We start from the raw sequence: 14,493 nt of genomic DNA on the forward strand, positions 1-14,493 counted from the left end.
TTTCACAAGTGCTTTTTATTCACCGAAGCGTCTCTCTAGCCCAAAGTCTACTTTTTATATAAAAAGGCAAAGTTTTGTAAATTGTCACCATAATCTTAGCCATATACTCTGAGAGTCAAATTTTATTCTATCACCAAAAACTAGGTGCTTTTTTCCCATCATCTTTTTGTTTTGTTTTGTTTTTAAGACAAAAAAGTCTTATAACGTAGCATTAGCTGGCCTGAAACTGGATATGTAGATCAGGCTAAGCTCAAACTCACAGAGATCTGCCTGCTTCTGCTTCCTGGGAATTATAGGTGGGTACCACCAGATCAGTATTTTTTCATTCCATAATCTTTTTTATTCATCCTAATCTTTGACTCAGCTAAGACCTATAAACCAATCCTACCATTTTTCTTCTTTAACTGTTACCCAACTTCATTCAAGTTATTACTTCTTTTAACTACTTATACTCTAAGTTATAATCCCTTGCATATGCAATATAAACTTCCCTATTTTCAGATAAAATTCTCAGTCTTGTCAAAAACAGTTCTCCAAGAGATAACTTAATAAAGTGGTTAAAAAAAGAGAGATCACAACTAATCCTTTCAAGTTTCATAACTTGAATTATAAGAATGTTCAAGACTATGGCTTGTTCTTCCAGGAGCCAAGTTCAATGTCCATCACCCATATGTGTCTTACCACTATCTGTGAATTCCAGTTTCTAGGGATCTGACACCCTTTTCTGGTCTTTGTGGGCTCAGCATGTATATGGTACAGACGTACATGCAGTCTCAACACCTATACACATATATATATATTTTTTTAAATTATGGGGGCTTTAATTAGGGAGAGGAAGTTAAATGAAGGAGGGTAAAATAACAGGATGTCTGAAGTCATAGGGAATCATTATCTAACTGGCTAAAATTGCATAAGTCTGTGTATACATATATAGTTAAAATAAAAATTTCCCATCTAGGCCAACAATGTTTCCCCTAAGAGCCCAGAGCCACAGACTTGCTAACAGAAACCCCAATACCAAGCATAAAGGTTTTGGTTAGGGTTGTCCAAGAGACTCTCCAAAACATTACAGACCACTGCTGTTGAATTGGTTGTCCCTACAGATGCAAGTTTGTAGCTGGTCTTTGCAACTTTGTGGGCTCTTCTTTTTTTTTTTTTTTTTAACCCCTCCCCCCACTACAGTTTTACCCCACAATACTAGATAGGACAGAAACAAGAATAGAGGGGAGAAAAAAAAAAAATCCCTGAATCTAATCCTTGAACATTATTTCTTTCCTTTCGTTTCTTCTTTGACCACAGCTATAGCCACCAACCTTCTTAAACAAGCAACAAACACGGAACATAGCATTTATATACCTTCTGAAAAGTTCCCAAGATTACAAACACAGTTGTAGAAACTATCTGTAGTTGGCAAACCATGCCTCTGCTACAACATAAGGCAAATCATTGTCAGGTGTTAGAAACAGCCCAAAGCAGCCCCACAACTCTACTCCTGGGATTAAAATGAAAGGAAATTCATATAATATTTCTGTGTTTTTAAAGAAACCAAAACTCCAAAATTGTCACTGCACTTCTCCCGCTTCTGTTTTAAGCCATTAACTCTGCTGTGTGTTGCAGAAAACTGGAAACAGAGACATTTTCAATGAAATCAGCGCTTTTTGGGTCAGTGGTTTTCAGGAGACCTCTCCTTTTCAAGTCTAATCTTTATCTGTTTTGATGGTATCCTCTTTATTTCCTGTGGAAATATAAGCAATCTATATACTCACTGACTTCCAGTATGATGTTAACACATCCTTATAATACACAGGCAGATTTAATTCTGCACCTTTTACAAATTATTACAAGTGATTCTCACTTACTGAGCATTGAGGTTTTTTGGCCTGCATGTTACTCCTTGGCTGAAATGGCTTATACTTTTTGCTTCAGGGCCTCAAGCTAGGCCTACAATGCTGTTTCCCAAGAGTAAGAAATTACCTTGAATAAATTATTTCTGTGGACCCACACTAACTGGTCCAATGGCAACCCTTGCCACATCACCTGCACACCGCTGGCAGCCTATGCCTTCTTTTCTAGTTTATATTTACAAAAACCACTGCCCTTAGAGATGCCTTGTTCACAGTTTTGTTGCAAATGACCATATTTCCCACAATTAAAGCATTGGGCATTTTGAGATCTAAAACCATTTACTGGTTTGGTCACAGTCTCTTTGCAAATGAACATATTTCCTGTAACTGAAGCACGGGGCATTTTGATATGGGAGGCCTCTAGCTACAGCATGACCTATTATATTAGTATTGTACATGCTAGAACCAGTAACAGTCACAGCCCTATGCACGCATGCATTGGCACTGCTTGCACCTTTAATGGTCTAATAACATTTTAAACTTGGTATTTGCATTTTCACATATCAAGATCGTTACCAACACTTGTCTTGTGTTGGGGCTTTGATACAGCTTTGTTCTCTGCTAAGACTTATTTTTGTTCAAAAAAAAAGAAATCAGTGACGGTTTCTCCAGAGTCTGTATAATCTTTGTAAACAAGATGGATATTTTCCCAGTCTCCTCAACTTTGTTCCATTTCAGTTAAGACTGCTCTGGAGTTGACTAGAACCTAGGAGAACAAGTATTTCCTCACAGGAATCCCTCACTTTTCTTCCATCAGTGGTTTATTTTCTCCACTGTGTTCAGAAAAGTTTCTACTTTTGAAATATGTAGATGTTATGCATTCATCTAATTATCAACAAATTAGATTTAAAGAGCACAACCAGAGGGCTGAGGAGATGCCTCGGTTACCAAAGTCATTGCTCTGCAAACATTAAGGATCTGAGTTCACATGGAAATACAATTTTAACCCCAGCACTACAGGGGGTATGGAGACAAGTGGGTCCCTGGAACTCACTGAAATGGCTCTTATCTAGAGCCATGCAATGCAGCTACCTGAAGCTTCTGGGTTCCAACCAATAGGTGAAAACATGATTTGTAAAAGATTTTAGAATTTGGAAATTCCTTTTTGTGGTATTTCACTTTTGATATACCTGATTTGATAGTCCTGATTTAAACTACTTTAGTACAGAATGAAGAATCCTATACTAAATGAACAACAAACTTATTCTTTGAAATGTTCAAAGCTATAGATTCCTAATATGTAATGAATAAACACTTTAAAAAGGTAATTAGTACCCAAGAAATATTTTATGAAAACATCTAGCTTTCTTATACTTTCCAGGCATAAGAAATAGGAAATCTCCAAGATAAAGAACTATTTTGTCCTTTACTTACCATTTACATATTATGATCCAAGCAGCAAAAATGAAAAATAAGTTGGTAAATACAACTTATCTCAGCAGTTCCTTCATTTTATTTACGGTAAATTCACGACTTCTTTGATGACTTCTGTGCTTTTTCCAGATACAAATGACTAAAAACCTCCATACTACCACTGACCCTACAGCCACTCCTGTGTAAGGTCTGACATAAGCCGTGGCTTCTTCCCGGACTTGCCATTGATAACTCAAGACAGTCTGCTCCCTTAATCTCAAAGAGTATTTTATTTCTAGCTCAGTAGACTCCGAAGCCCTCAGAAGGGTATCAGGTCTTCAATTCAAACCCTTTGCTGGCATCCAAAAGTTTAAATGTAACTTACTGATACCACTGATAATAATGAATATAAAAATTATCTGGTTCAGAGTTTAACGTAAAAACAGCCAAACACAATGCATTCCATAAAGGGTCAGGAAGAGCCACATTCTAAAGAACCAAAAAGTCAGATTTGATCTCTGGGCCACACTTTAATGATAAAGACAATTAAGCTCCCAAGGAAATGATAGTATCATAAAGGGAGTTTTGAAGAAAGAGAAAAGGTATGGCGAGCTGCAATTCTTGAAATTAAATGTATTAATTTCTTAACCTTTTGCTACTTAAAACTTAATTTATCAAATATGATCTGATGGTTTTCCAGGTTAAAAACTTTATGAAGTGTAAATAGGCTATGAAAATTGGATTAAACTTAATAACTGAATAAAGCCCTCCTTCATGTCAACACTTGTCAATAATTTGGATTTCTTGTAAGAAAACCTGTATTTACCTTGAAATGGAACTTACTTATACTTGTATACATTATTTTTGTATAGACACAGGATAGTTACTTACAATCATGGGGAGTTTACGACTCTCCCGGTAGAGGTTCGTGTAACCAACATAGAGCAGAAGGGCAGCGATGCAGTACAAGAACACAAAGACTGCAAATGTGACATAGAACTGTGCAGAAGAGGAGTAATCACCTATGAGGACATGGTTCTTCCAGGTCACATTACACACACTGACATCTGAAGGAGTGTGAAATGATGCCTGATTCAACCTGTTAAGAAAAGACTCTGATAAATACATGAACCACTGGACTCTCCTAACAGAAATACTTAAGCAGAATATTGACATTTCAAAATGTATTCTCTAAATCCATTAAAACATTTCTTTCTAAAAAAGGAAAGACTCAACTATTTAACTAAATATAAAATTTTACACTAAATCAAAAAGTTCATACTACATATTCCGATAAATTGATTTGGTTTATGGCAGATTGAACATAAACAGAATTAAACAGTTTTAACATGTAGGTACTACTGTCCTGTAATAAAATTTTATATTTTATTATATATTATCATAAAAACCCACGTTTCTATTCTAGGAGGCAGAGGTCTGTGTCACTAGTTCTAGGAGAACCAATAATGGGATGATATTTTTTTCTTCTTCCTCCTCCTTCTTTCTTCTTCCTCTTCTTTTTAAAGATACTTTTCACCAACCTGGAGATCCAGTCTTAATTTTTATTTTACGTGTGTGGTTTTGCTGGATGTGTGTCTGTGCACCACCTGTGTGCCTCCTGGCTACAGGGGCCAGAGGAGGGCATCAGATCCTCTGGAACTAGAGTACAGACAATCATGAAGCCATATGTGGGTGCTGGGAATTGAACCTAAGCTCCCTGAAAGAGCAGCCAGTACTCTTTATCTAGTGAGCCATCTCTCTAGCCCCACGATTCATATTTAACCCTTGATTAATTAGCTGCTAAATGAAAATTTACAATGTCTTACATTTTCCCCATTTATAACAAAAAATCAATGGTCATTAAAGATGACAGTTACTGTAACAAAAATGAATGGAGAAGTGCTGGACAATCTTTGATGATTAGTAAGCTCTTGGGACACACAGATCTAATGTAATATTTTATTTGCAGAAAATGTAGGAATAGAAGTTTTTAGTCCTAGAACTCAAGAAGCAAAGGTACTAGATGAGTTCCTGGGACAGTTTGTCTACAAAGCAAGTTCCTGACCAAACATGACTACACAGTGAAACCTTAAAACCTTATTTATCAAAATACTCTTAAAAGATTTATTTCCAATTTACTGGACAGGAAAGTAAGTCTTTGAGAGGTCAAATAAAGCAAGCTAAACAGAAGATTCATATCTTAGTCACAGTCTTCTACAATAGACTTCTCTGTAAATACTGAAGTCACACAGGAGGTCCTTGCTTTTATTTATTAAAATAAATGTGGTTTTATATGAGACACATAGATAGTCTTTATATATGTCTTAAATGACATGAAAACACTGTTAGTTCAGTAACTGCAGAATCATGAGAAACGTGTATCTTCATAAACTATGTTTGCTCGTTGGTAGCAGACTGGCTCACTAACATTGGTCCCCATTTTCCCCTGATCTACTGTGTTATGACAGAATATCAAGACAATGTCATAATACTGTAAGTTTCTAAATGCTTACTTTCTGCTCTCATTTGGGGGCGGGTTGCTGTTATTATTATTATGCCCCTTACCCTTTCTTCCTTCGCCCCTTCCTTTCCTTCCTTCCCTTGCATAGCCCTGGCTGTCCTGGAATTTGTTATATAGACCCAGGCAGTCCTCAGACTCACTGAGACCTATCTGCTTCTGCTTCCTGAGCGCTGGGATAAAAGGCATGGGCCATCATGGCTGGCCCCTCCATCAGGATTTTAATATGAAATTTCTCACATTGGCTCATGTAAAGAGTTGGCAGGTTCTAGAACCTTCAGCAAGAGCTTTCCTAGAAGAAGTAGGACACTGGGGCATGCTTGTTTCACCGTGAGATGAAGCCTTTGTCATACATTCTCAATGCTATCATTTTCTGCCCAAGTGCATGAGGGCAACTTACTATGGTATATATAGCCTCCAAAACTGTAGACCAAAACAATTCCTGTTTCTGTCAGATATTTGGTCTCAGCAACTAGAAAGCAACGAATATATTCCCCTTTGTATATTTACTTCACCAGAGGCCAGGAAAAGTTTGCAGACAGACATTGGTCTATACCACAGTCTGATTAAAAAATCACAAATAAGCATGCAAATCTAAAATATTTTACCACCTTCAATGAATAAATGTTGGAAAACATTCCTAGGCCCATGCATTTGAGGCAGGGCCTTGCCACCCCAGATCATCTTAGAATTCTCTTCCTGCCTTAGCTTCCCAAGCGTTGTGACTGTTGAGATTACAGGCCTCTGCCCAAGCCCAGCCCAGTTGTTAGAGATCCTAATGACTAAATATGAAGTTAAAAAATAGCTGTTAAACAATTAAAAAATAGCTCACCTGAATGGATAACCAAAAGTAGCTGTAACTGTCTTATTGTTACCAAGTTTAGGACAACTCACTTGAATTTCTGTTTTGCCCTTAAACCCGCCACAGGTGGCAAAAGCGAAGATGGAAGCAAACTACATAAAATGAGACCAACAAAAAGGAAAAAAAGAGAAACATTACTACAACCAAAACAAAGGTAATTAAAGTATAAGTACACTGATCATTAAAAACAAGCTCATAAGAATTCTAGAAATAACTAGCCATACAATATTAAAATGTGCAAATGTCAACAAATGAGATCTTATTTTCCCAAGTATAATACAGACTATACTAGTCCGTACAATATGAAATTCACAGACTTGCCAGGCAGGGTGGTGGCAGAGCCAGGTAGATTGCTTTTGAGTTCAAAGCCAGCCTGGTCTACAAAGAGTTCCAGGTCAGCCAGGAATAAGAGATCCTGCCTCAAAACAAGTAAACAAAACCAAAACAAAACAACAAAAGAAATTCAAGACTCATTTATCCCTATCTTAAATGGGAGTAAATCGAAGCCTTTTTGTTTTTTGTTCCAGTGCAAGTAATCAGTATACTGCTGAAAACAAGAGGTAGAAAGTGGCTTTTCTACTTCATAAGCTTGTGAAACAACAGTCATGTATTTCAGGGTTTCAAAGAGTAGTTAGAAACTGCTTTCTTGATTATGCATGCTAAAAATAATAAAGCTTCATTAAATTCTACTTATAACACAAAAACCCAGAAGCATCCTAAGTACTGCTAGAGAGTCATATAAACTAGAATTCATTTATACAACAGAATAAGCTTTTAACTACTACATAGAGAATTTGTTCATACAATGCATTATATATGTATCCACATCTATACACAAAGAGGGTAAAATCCAAAAAGGTTATACATGAAAATTTTTTTAAGTAGTGGTCATTTCTCAGTATATAAGATTTAACTTCTTTTTGTCTTCTAAATCTTCCACAACAAAAATACTTTGTTTTGGGTGTTACAGTATCTGAAAATTCAATACTTTAGTAAATGTCAATGGTTCATGTTTTCAAAATACACATGGAATCTACTTACCACCGCCTCCTAATCTAAATGACCATTACATCAACCTGTTGGGTGGATTCTGCTGTAATAGCCTTCATAGTGTTCCTGAGTCCCTCTTTGCCCCAATTTCAATGCATTACTAGAGTAACAACTTGTGCAGTTTAAACACACCTATATGGCAGAATACATACCCTCTGCTCAAAGCCCTCAATCAGCTCCGGCGTTCTTGAATGTCTTTTATTTCCCTAAAATCTAACTTGCATACATTGCTACTTTTTCCTTTACATTATCTTTTCACACATCACATATCTGCTGGCTCATCACTGAACAACTCCTTTAGGGTCCTCCCTGGCTATTCCCCCTGCTTCTAACACGTTCCCTCCCTCACTTCCATAGCTCCTATGCCAATGTTCTCTTAGCAGAGAGGGTTCTCCTTTACCACCCTCTGCTAATACTAACTCTATGTACACTGTTCTATTTCCTTTTCATCATATAGGATAGACTATGAACCATACTTACTGTTTGTCCTTCCAGAATAGAAAACTAAAGTATGTGGGGTCTTTTTGCTAAAAGTTATACCAATCGAACAGTAGAGATTTTCTATGTATAATTCCTATCAAAGCCTACAGTGATGGATAGTGATTCTGGATGAGCGTCCCCTAGATGCCAATGCATGCTGTCAGCCTTCAGCATGATGGGGAAGTAGTAAAACCTTTAGGAAGTGGAGCCTTACTGGAAAGTTCAAGAAAATATTGGGAATCTGACTCTCTGTCTCTGTCTGCTTCTGGGTTGTCCTGAAATACAGTTGCTAAACCATGTACTACCTACCACAGGCCCCAAAGTGACCAAGCCAGCCAACCATGGACCCAAACCACTGAAACTGTGAATCTAAAACCTTTTCTTGTTTTAGGTGGATTATCCTCTATGATTTTGTTATAATAATGGAAAGCTAGATATTGTTTCTCATGAGTCATTCCAGGGTAATGAATCTTACAGGTCATAATCAGTATCATAACAATAAACAAATGTTTCTCCAAAGAAGATATACATAAAAAAGAATTTGGTAATAGATATGAAGAACCTGAGATAATGTCTACATAGAGTTTGAGATCTCCTGTTAAGATTTCATTGGAACCGATAGATATGAACAATATTTCAGAATAAACATGCATGAATATATAGAGTAGGAGAAAAGCAAGAACTGAGTCTTGGGAATAAGCTCACACTTAAGGTTAGAAGAAAATAACGTGAACAAACTGAACCAATAAATCAAATTAAAGAGGCCACAAACAGATTGGAGTCTTGAACATTTTTACCTGGTAGAGTTTGCCACTGCACATCACTGAGCAAGAGCTGTGGTGGCCATAGATATGTCTAGATACTTTGGCACAATTCCATCAAGAGGAAGAGCTTCAGTTCCCTTAAGTTTTAATTATACAGAGTACTGAATATAGCAGAAGAAACAGGTTCCTTCCAAGATTATATTACAGTTAAGACTGCTCTTTCTGGCCTTTGAATATAGCTCAATTGGTAGCTTCTTACATGCCATGCAGGAAACTCTAGGCTTGATCCCCAACCTGAATAAAATGGACATATCTGTGACTCCTGCACTTAGGAGGTGGAGTCCAGAGGATCATAAATTCAAGGGCACCTATGGCTACACCGTGAGTTCTTGGACAACCAAGATACCTAAGACTGCCTAAATCAAGCAAACAACCCCCCACCCCCAATTGATGTCTTTTAAGTGTTCTCTTGAATTTTCTCACTACTTCACAAAGCTCATTGCCATGTTGGGAGGAGATTCAGACGATTAGATAACTTTTGTGGTTTCTGTATTGAGAACAGGTCTCACTACTCTAGCCCAGGTTGGCCTGGAGCTCGTGGTGATCCTTCTTGAGGGCTAGAAGCACAGGTATGAGCCACCATATCTAGCATGTATGTCTCCCCTGCCACATGCCAGGGACCGAGCCCAAGGACTTGAACATGCTATGCCAAGTGCTCTACCCCTATACCCTCAACCCTCTCAGGCAAATTCTAGACACATAAGGGGCACAAGCCCAAGGACTGCCTATACCCACATGACTGAGCTTGTAAGTGGAACCACTGAGGCCTGCAGACAGTCATGAGTGAGCTAGAGACTATGATGTTGGTACAACCCTGGCCAACAGCTGACAATAACCTCAAGAGAAGCCCTGAATCCAAACTCCCAGGTTCCTTCCACATAGACACTATGAGATAATATCTGTTGCTTTAAGTTGCTAAGCTGGGGCTATTTATTAAAAAGTAACAGATAACTAGTTAAAGGGTTACTTAATAAATGGTTCAAGTGAACTGCAGACTTAAATGAGAAAGCTTTTAAAAAAGAAAATCTGTGACCATGTAGAATTTAAGATTCCTTTAAAAAGAACGAACCATAAAATATAGTTAATTTCAACTACAGATAAAATACATTAAAATCAAAAGTCAACTTCTGAATATAAAGCAAGCTACAAAGTAGGTGAAATACTTGTAATAAATATGCCACAAAGGACCCACTAATCCAAAGATCTAAGAGGAGGTCCTTTCTCAAGTACTGAGACTTAAAATTGAATGTTCACAGCAACACTGTTATATTGGGGGAGAGGGGAGAACAGTAACAGGAAAACTGATTGCAGTAGTATATTTTTACAGTTCAAAGTCCCATATCAAGAGATACAGGACTTGGCTTCAGGTATAATTTAGTTCCTACCTTGGTTCCCTGCTTTCTTGCAGTAAATTCAAACAAGTTTTAAAAAAAGATTTATGTGCATGAGTCAAAGTTTTGTTTGCATGTGTTTGTAAACCACATGAGTACCTGGTGTCTTTAAAGGCCTGAAGAGGACAGTGAAGTCCCTGGAACTGGAATTATGGAGGGTTGTGAGCTGTCATGTAGGTGCTGGGAATTAAACCCAGGTCCTTTGCAAGAACAAGTGTTCTTAATAAATAGCTGAGTCATCTCACCAGCCCCTCATTCTTAGGAAAAAAAAAAAAAAAAAAAAAGATACAGGAACTATAGCTTGCCACATCAATATACATGAGTTGCAGAAACCTAATGCTGGGTTAAAAAGAAAAAAATCATGTTACATAAGAATATAGAGAATATGAACACTTTTAAAAACCTTTTGTTTTAAAGACAAAGCCTCACTTTGAGGATGAGGCAGGCCTTCAACTCATAACTTGCTGTCTCAACTTGTTTGTTTTGGCTTGCATCGGCATACCTAGCCTAGAACTATTTTTTAAAAGCTGCTTGCAACACACCTACAACTTTCTCTGTTTAGGCTTAACCAGTTTTCACTGGGACTAACTCAATAAACTTTTCATGTTTTTAATCTCATTCTAATCATCACATAGTCTACTGTGTGGGCTCTGAAGCTACAGAATCCAATTAAATAGCCATCAGCTATTGATGGCTGCTGAACAGCGCGTGTTGTCATCTAAGTTGTGACAGGCTGTAAGTGTAAAATACACCATGGATTTAAAAGATTTAAAATAGAAATACATAAGCTGGGGCTGGGAATGTAGTCAGTTGTTAAGGGAGCTTTCCCAGCATGCACTAAATCCTGGGTTTAATCCCCAGTATGGAATAAACTGGACGTAGTGGCACATGCCTGTAATTCTAGCATTCTGAAGGTGAAGGAGGGATCAGAAGGTCAGGGTCATCCTTGGCTACACAGGAACTTTAAGGTCACAAGACTGTCTCAAAAAACAAAGAGAAAAAGGATGATAATATACTGGGTTAAGTAAAATATATTAATTTTTACTTCTATAATTTCACCTTTATGGTTAACACAAAATTAAATCACTCTGTGACTTGTATAATTTTTGTTCGCTTGCTTTGTTTTTTGAACAGTTATTTTAGAATGAGTCACACTAGTCTGAAATAGCAATGTGATCATGTAACCCTGGGTTAAAGGGAGCCCTCCAATACTTCTCAAGCCTATATTTTAGAAACAAAACAAATACTTTCCAAATTTGGCATGAATGGCATGACTAATGCAGCTGCAACTTTTTTCTTTCGAGATTTAGCTGAATATGTTCTCTGCCAGGTCTGTTATGACTGTCACATTGTACTTGCACTGTTTCTGAAACACACCAGTACTTATACCTTAGTTGTAAATACATTCCTCTGAGAATGCCCCATTCCTGATTTTTTTTTTTTTAAAGCTTTACTTAATCTGTTGTGGTAAAACTGATATTCTCCTGGATTGCTAGACATTAACCCATTCTGTAATTAACTGTACCAGTAGCATTTTCCTTGTGTATCTTCTTATGTAAAAAAATCAAAAACAAATAAAAAGCCACCTTAGTTTCTTAATAAAGGAATTAAGAGAGTACTGTACTATCCTATCAAGTGGTGCTTTCACACTAGCAATTCTTGTATTCACTTTACCCAGAGAAAAAGGCACAAGGGAGATATTTATAATAACTGAATCATACAACATAATTTTTAGAGTAACTGTATAACCATCTCTTATTTTTTATTCTACAGAGTGTCTGATCAAGATGAGAAGTTATATATTAGTTGGAAGTGACATATACCTTTATTTATTTTTATTATTCTAAAAAAATTATTTATTTATTTATTTATTTATTTATTTATTACCTACAGAGGTAGGCGGATATTTCTGAGTCTGAGACCACTCTGCTCTAGAAAGCAAGTTCTAGACCAACTGGAGCTGTATAATGAGACCCTGATTCAAGTGACAACAAAAACCAAAACAAACAAAACTCCATCAAAACAGTAAGTTATATACTGGCTATCCCCTAGGAAAACCTGGCCTATATCTAATTTGTGTAATTCTTTCAGTATTTATTTCTAAAATGTGAATTTATCATTAGACCCACATAAAAGCGGGGCTTCCTGTTTTTCCTGAGCTTAAACAGGAAAGCTGTAGATAATGAGACATCAGAACCACATTCTCATAGAGAAGCAATCAGATGGAACAGAAATGGCATTAAAAACAGGCAGGAATTTTCCAGACTGGCTTTTCCTCTATTGTCTTAACAACTGCAGAATGCATAATAAACTTGATAGTAATGCTTTTTTCCTTTCTTTCAAACAGTTTGCTTCATTCACTCACTTTACCTGGGTGGCTCTATGAACATGTTAGTCTGCACCATAGTCTATAATAAGTGACACCAGTTAGTTCCTTGCCTCTTCTGTAATTCACTTTTCCCATCCCCAGCTACCCAAGATTGACACCACAGACATGGTATTCTATCTTCCGCTGAGCATCAGCTTAAACATTTAAACTTCTATTTATACAGTTTTAGCCAAATTAAAACCTCAGAAGGTCATATGTGAATGCAGTAAACAAGCTATTCAGAGTCTCATACCTGGAAGGATAGAACAGTAACCTCACTTATTTTCTTTTTAGTGTTCATATATCCCAATGTATCTCTGGTCTTGACAAGTTTATGGAATAAAATAGCTGTAACCAAATTAACCTTTACATAATGGATCAGTGGTTTGAAAATGTCTAAGATGTATAGATTGATAATGCATTCGTGTACAAGAGAGAACTGGATGCCACACTGTAAGATAAAAAACAGATTCTACTTGATCAAATTAGAAGTTGGGGGAGAGAAATTACTGCAAGACCATTTCAATAAAGATTTAAAAATATGAGCTGGGTGTGTGGCACATATATAATTCCAGTATTCAGAAGTTGAAAGCAGGAAGATCAGGAGTTCAAGGCCAGATTCAGCTATAAAGCAAGTTTGAGGCCAGCCTGGGCTAATGAGATCCTATCTCAAAAATCAAACTAAAGAAAACAAAATATATGAATGTAAATTTGCTCTAAATGTACAATATGTCTTAATGTACTAACACCCAAATTATAGATGCATAGTAGGGCTTTATGTAAAAATTTTTACACTGATGAAAGTTCATGAAGGAAAAAAACCTGGGGATACCTGGGATTTTCAGTAAATTATCTATCCTATAGTCAAACTGACAATATTAATCCTTATACGGACACCCTTTTCAGTCTCAGAATTCAGTCCCAGTCTCCAGCCTGGGAGATACTGGAATTCATCTAATTCATGAGTGCCAAAACAAAGCACTTCTTATTTAGGATTGTCACTGCTTTTTAGTGTCGCCATTAACCACAGTTATCTATATAAATTTCTTCATTTTTAATATTTCAGTTTAAAAGTAATCAATCAAAATATTTAGAAATAGACTGGAAATACATTGCATGTGAATATTCCTATTAAAAAACATACATTTATTGCTCTGACTAATTCAAACACTAGGAATTTAACAGGGACATTTCAAGTTACTTTCATGAAATGAGCAAGGCAATCAGAATCAAAGTGCCTATTTTACCCTCTCTCCACTTCTACAGTACAACCACACAAACTTCTGCTAGCAGTTCCATAACCCATCAGGATTTAGATTCCTAGACATAGCTGAAATTGCTACAAGTCTTTTCTGATTAAGAATGATTAAGAAATCATTATGCTGAAAGCTTTCATGTCATCTATATTCTTAGCCATGTTTGGCTGAGTACAGAGCCATATATTCCAAAGAACATAAATATATTTACTTCAAAATCATTTTCAGGCTGGCCACTGAGCCTCATGACCCGAATTGGATCACCAGGTTCCACATAGTAGGAGAAGAACCAACTCCAGAATGTTATCTTCTGACCACATATGATAAAATATAATTTTAAGACTTTTCAATTATTTTCTTGATCTTTAGATTAAGTCAGCATCTTTATTTATTTGACTGGCTTGACATGAATATGTTATATTAGGGAGAACCAGTAAAATGTGTTGCCACTGATAAAATTTGAATTTTTATGTAAAAAAATGGTGTT

The 14,493-nt window shown here is 36.6% G+C and overlaps 1 protein-coding gene across 3 annotated transcripts in view; it reads right to left on the reverse strand.

The window, feature by feature from the left end:
* Sypl1 (synaptophysin like 1) overlaps positions 1-14,493 on the reverse strand; it is a 42,380-nt gene that overhangs the window by 3,301 nt on the left and 24,586 nt on the right. For 2 of the 3 annotated variants that reach the window (XM_055624522.1, XM_055624529.1), the window contains exons 3-4: positions 6,608-6,729; positions 4,149-4,356 (exon numbers count right to left, since the gene is read on the reverse strand). In XM_055624522.1, the coding sequence (XP_055480497.1) occupies positions 4,149-4,356; positions 6,608-6,729 (330 nt within the window). Of the gene's footprint in view, positions 1-3,278; positions 3,705-4,148; positions 4,357-6,607; positions 6,730-14,493 lie in introns of those variants that run through there. The other variant, XM_055624539.1, reaches the window with a different exon arrangement.

Source organism: Psammomys obesus, unplaced genomic scaffold (genome assembly GCF_907164565.1).
Source record: "Psammomys obesus unplaced genomic scaffold, mPsaObe1.curated_primary_1811, whole genome shotgun sequence".
In the NCBI taxonomy this organism is placed as follows: Eukaryota; Metazoa; Chordata; class Mammalia; order Rodentia; family Muridae; genus Psammomys; species Psammomys obesus.